This window comes from Juglans microcarpa x Juglans regia, chromosome 8D (genome assembly GCF_004785595.1).
Source record: "Juglans microcarpa x Juglans regia isolate MS1-56 chromosome 8D, Jm3101_v1.0, whole genome shotgun sequence".
Classification (NCBI taxonomy): domain Eukaryota; kingdom Viridiplantae; phylum Streptophyta; class Magnoliopsida; order Fagales; family Juglandaceae; genus Juglans; species Juglans microcarpa x Juglans regia.
Window position 1 is genome coordinate 11,849,845 of NC_054608.1, and position 4,519 is coordinate 11,854,363.

Consider the following 4,519-nt stretch of genomic DNA (forward strand, 5'->3'; position numbering starts at 1 on the left):
AATTTAAATAAGTCGTGTCGTATTAAACTATTTCTAATTAATTATTAAACAAATCAAAATGAGTAACACGACATGACTCATTATCTAAATATATTAAGTTAGAATTTGAAAGTTTAACACATTTAGCTTAACGGATTGAATTCGGATTGACCTATATAGTTGAATATTCATGACTTGACACGAGACGAATACGACCCGAAATCAAGATTTGCCACCCCTAAGTACAATCCATGAAGAAAGCCTTGGGAGACAAAGGATGCAAATGGCAAGACATCTACATAAATGCAAAGCAATAACAGTTGGAAATATATATACATTTCAAAAACCCACTTCCCAGAGTCAGCAATACAATCAACCAACTTTAGAAAGAAAGCCACAAGGGCTTCTTTAGAGGTCCGGTCACCGTTTTACATATATCTACATATTATAACTAAGCTACCAAAAAGTAAGAACCTCTATAACTAGGAACAGAGTAAATACTAACCTACTAGAGGAAATGAAAGACATAGACAAGCCAGTGATAAATAATATGTTACAGAAATCACTAAAGAGGGAAGTGGACATTTAGGTGCCAGTAGTATCTGTTAGCATAGAAAAGCATATCCATAGCTCTCCATCTCTTCCCCCCTTCATTTGCATACAGTCTTGAGTCTCTTTGCAGCCTGGACAAACCCGACAATGACTTGCAACTCGTCCATTTGCTTCATGACAGGAAAAAAGTCATTGCATTTGTCAGAGCAGGATAATGCTATCTAATATCCAAAATCTACTAAATAAACAATGATCAACCAAAAGAATCAAAGGAAACAGGAAACAAATTTCCAAACACCTGTGACATGAAATGCCTCTGAACAACATCTACCAGTTGCTCTTTTGATGGATTGGGGATAGCATCCACCTATAAATCAAATATGTTAGTAAAAGCAAAAGTAAACAAAATGTATCCCACAGCTGGTAATGGAACAATATAAATTTCTCCCCTTTAAAGAACTCACAAGATTAAAGTGTCGCCAATATCTCCTCAAAGCAGCCATCTCCAGTTTGCTCAAGTCAACCTTCTGTGAAGAAGATGTTTCAATAATAAAAAAAAAACTTAACAGTAGACATGTTAAATAAAGAAAACCCAAAAGATATTTATTTGTCACTTTTTTTCGTATGAAAGCTAGACAGGAGTACGAAAGGGTAACAATAAAAGCTAGCAAAGGTCACATACCATGGACCCACGAGGAGTAGAAACAGATCCTTTAGATTGCGAGTCACAGGAGAGTGATCTGCTCATAGTCATATGAGATGAGCCGGATGATTTATGCATTCTGTGCCTTGATCTGTGGGACTTTTGAGTGTCATCAGACGCTGGATAACCAGAAAAGCACTACCAAGTTTAAAAAGTGTTGCGGGTCCAATGAAGGGATAAAGACATAAGCAACAAAGCTTTTGAAAATAGGAAAAGTAAAAGCTGAAGGCACAATGGATCCTATGTATAATGCTCATTCACTTTTTCTAGAAAGCATTCTGTTCCTAACCCACAATTACAGAGGCCCAAACACATAATCACATTGAACATAAAAAGATCAATATTCACCCTATCCAAGGCCATGGGCATGCACTGAAGGTGATCAGTGGCAGTTACTGGTGGATAGCACTGCCACTAAAATATGGGTACAAAGATGATAAACCTTTATTCAGAATGCTATTCAAAGAAATCTCTGTTTAAGTTCCATATCAACGCATTCAAAGACAATCATGTCTTTACAAAACCCATGGTCATGAAATCATTCTATCTTTTCCAAATAATTCTCAGGAGTCACATGACAAAAATTTGCTGACCACAGCACATAAGTTACCATCCAGAATGCATTATGCAAACATACCCATATCCGAACCATTCCATGGCACATTTTCGAATTCAAGGTCATCATCTTCCTCGTTACCAGTAGGAGCTTCAATCACACTGAGGGCATTTCTCTGTAGCTTTACTTCTATGCCATTTGTGAGAACCTGCAAATTGTACGGTCAAGTACCAAAATCAGGACCATTAAGATACATTACTTTGGATGATGGGAAGTGAACAGAAAAGAATAGAACTTGCAGGAGATAGGGAAGTAAATAAAAATTGCAAGGAAATAATAAAACTCAAATCAATTCAATCAGGTTGCATCCATATTTGAGGATTTTGAAAAAAAAATAAGTGACTCAGAGAAGTCGTAGTATAAATCGCAAGAAATGAATTTTAAACACAATGGATTTGAACTTTGCAGATTTAGCTCCAATAAAAACACATGTTATGAATTTGAAATAACACCGTCCAAATTTAGAGCCAACAATATATCTCACCCAAAAAAAAAAATATCACTTTCGAATTATTTTGCAAGTAAAATATCAAAATTAAAATTTCTTTAATGGGTGAGATTCATTGATAAAACTTCTGATATTTGCTGAAGCAATAAAGCTAAAAAACTAAAAACAAAATCTTTGTGTTCAAAGACTTCCATGCAGATGAACCACAAATTAATTTATATGGTGACACTCAGTCAAAGGATAACTCGATCAGATATTAAAAAGTGAACAATGAATTCGAAAGCAGGCCAGAATTCCAAAGAAATCAAACAAAAAATCTAACCAGTTACCCACAAAACAATTGCACTTTAAACTCACATAATTTACTACTAGAGAAGTAAATAAGCAGAACAACAGTAACAACCTGAATATCTTTCAAAACAAAATTAGCAAAAATATTATTAGACCGATTGGGCAAAACAAGTCTTAGACAAATCATAATGTGATAATTTCTGAGGGTATCAACCTCAAGGATAAACATGGAAGTACTTCAATCAATCCAATCACGAAAACGCGAATAATACCAACATCCAAAAACATCAGCTAACCATCTCCAATCTATCCATCCTAACAATTCCTGAAATATCCTCTCCCATTAGCCAATTATGAAAAACTGCTAATCAATCTAAATGTAAAGAAAAATTCCCAAAGCCGTGACCAAAGGTCCAAAACCCTGAAAGCACGCATATAAAAATGGAAAGTAGAGATGAAAGAAAAACACTAAATAGTTACACAGCCAAGCCAATAAGGCAAATTGTGAACCCACATTATTAAAAAAGCAATCAAATCTCCAGATCGATTGATAAAACAAAACATGCAACCAAAACCCATATCCAAAAGCTCAATTTTGAAACTTACCATCCTCATATATCATCAAATTCACCCAAAATTGCATCGGAGAAACCGAAATTTTGAAAATTTGTATCCAAAAATAACATGCTAGACCAAGTCAAAAAATGTATTAGTAACTGAAAAATGGATTTTACTTAATACTATCAACGAACAGAGTCAAAGAATGGCTGAGTTCATAAAAGTAACCAGTATGGTCAAATAATGGTGTAAATAATCAAATTGACCCACATTGAATTATTTCATATGAAATCCCCCAGCACACAAAATTCTAATCCAAAAATTGCAAACAAAGCAAATTACAAACCGAACTCGATCTCGCAAAACCCTGCACAACCCAAATCATTTCCCCAAAATCCGAAATTGACGAAGACAATTACCAGCCAATGCCAGCCGCCTAGCCCAACGGCCTTCTTGACCACACCTTGAAGACCCACAAGCACCGATTTGGTCCTGTTATTTCCGGTTACCACCACCTTGGTGTGACGCGGCAGCACGGAGAGCTCTTCCTCGCTACTGTCTCCACAGCTCTGCAAGTGCGAGAACCCGCCATTGACGGAATTCTCAACTGCCTCGAGCATTTCCGGTCCAACTCAGTGAGTTTCGGGATCGAAAAAACTCTGAAGAAACCCGGGAATCAGAACTCGAAACTACATTAATTGGAAAGATCATGCATTGCTCACCACTAATTCGTGGATTTCGGAGGCAAACGAGAGAGAAACGGAAAGAAATTTGGGAGTTTCCAGAGAGAACAAAACACAGAGTTGGAGAGAGAAAGAGAGACAGATGGGGAGGGAGAGACTGTGTTTGTGTGTACGAAAGAGAGAGAGAGAGAGAGAGAGAGAGGGGGTGGGAGTGAGAGTGACTGGTATTGATAATTGGCGTGTCGGTGACTCGGTATGGATCCCGAAGAAGCAGAACAGACCAACGAAAGAATGCCACGCCAACAATAGTACACTTAGGTTTCGGGCAATGTTATGCTAAATACCTCCAGCGGTTTTAATTTTGAGGAGCCGTTACCGTGGGTTGACCGTTTGACCAGTGATAACAGAGAGAGCGCGGACTGTGAGTTGACCATACAGCCCTGGAATTTCTTGCATATATAATCACAATTTCTTTTTTCTTTAAAGTCACATTACTTATTATTATTATTATTATTATTATTATTATTGTTATTATTATCTTTAAAGTAATATAGTATTTATAATTTTACCCACAATATTATACATATTTAATGATAGTGCTATTTTATCAAATTTTTCTACTTTAATTCAATTTTAAAATTCTCACTATTCAACCGCTAACATGTCAACAAATATAATTATGTCTATAA

General features: G+C 36.2%; 1 protein-coding gene across 2 annotated transcripts; it reads right to left on the minus strand.

Annotated features, from left to right (window-relative positions):
- Nucleotides 1-293: 293 nt before the first annotated feature.
- Nucleotides 294-3,986, minus strand: LOC121243450. Of its 2 annotated transcripts, none has more exons than XM_041141566.1 (6): nucleotides 3,567-3,986; nucleotides 1,872-1,998; nucleotides 1,214-1,353; nucleotides 996-1,055; nucleotides 830-898; nucleotides 294-701 (listed from the first exon to the last, which is right to left on the minus strand). In XM_041141566.1, the coding sequence occupies exons 1-6, from the start codon at nucleotides 3,765-3,767 to the stop codon at nucleotides 630-632; spliced, it is 669 nt and encodes a 222-aa protein (XP_040997500.1). In that variant the 5' UTR covers nucleotides 3,768-3,986; the 3' UTR covers nucleotides 294-629. The 2 variants fall into 2 exon arrangements, with proteins under 2 accessions (XP_040997500.1, XP_040997499.1); XM_041141565.1 differs by having other exon boundaries at nucleotides 996-1,058.
- Nucleotides 3,987-4,519: the final 533 nt, after the last annotated feature.

Coding starts and splice junctions, on each gene's coding strand:
- LOC121243450 (XM_041141565.1), bottom strand. CDS start 3,767: ATGCTCGAGGCAGTTGAGAATTCCGTCAATGGCGGGTTCTCGCACTTG. Junction 899..995: donor ATTGGCGACACTTTAATCTT/GTGAGTTCTTTA, acceptor TTTGATTTATAG/GTGGATGCTATCCCCAATCC. Junction 702..829: donor AGAGGCATTTCATGTCACAG/GTGTTTGGAAAT, acceptor CCTGTCATGAAG/CAAATGGACGAGTTGCAAGT.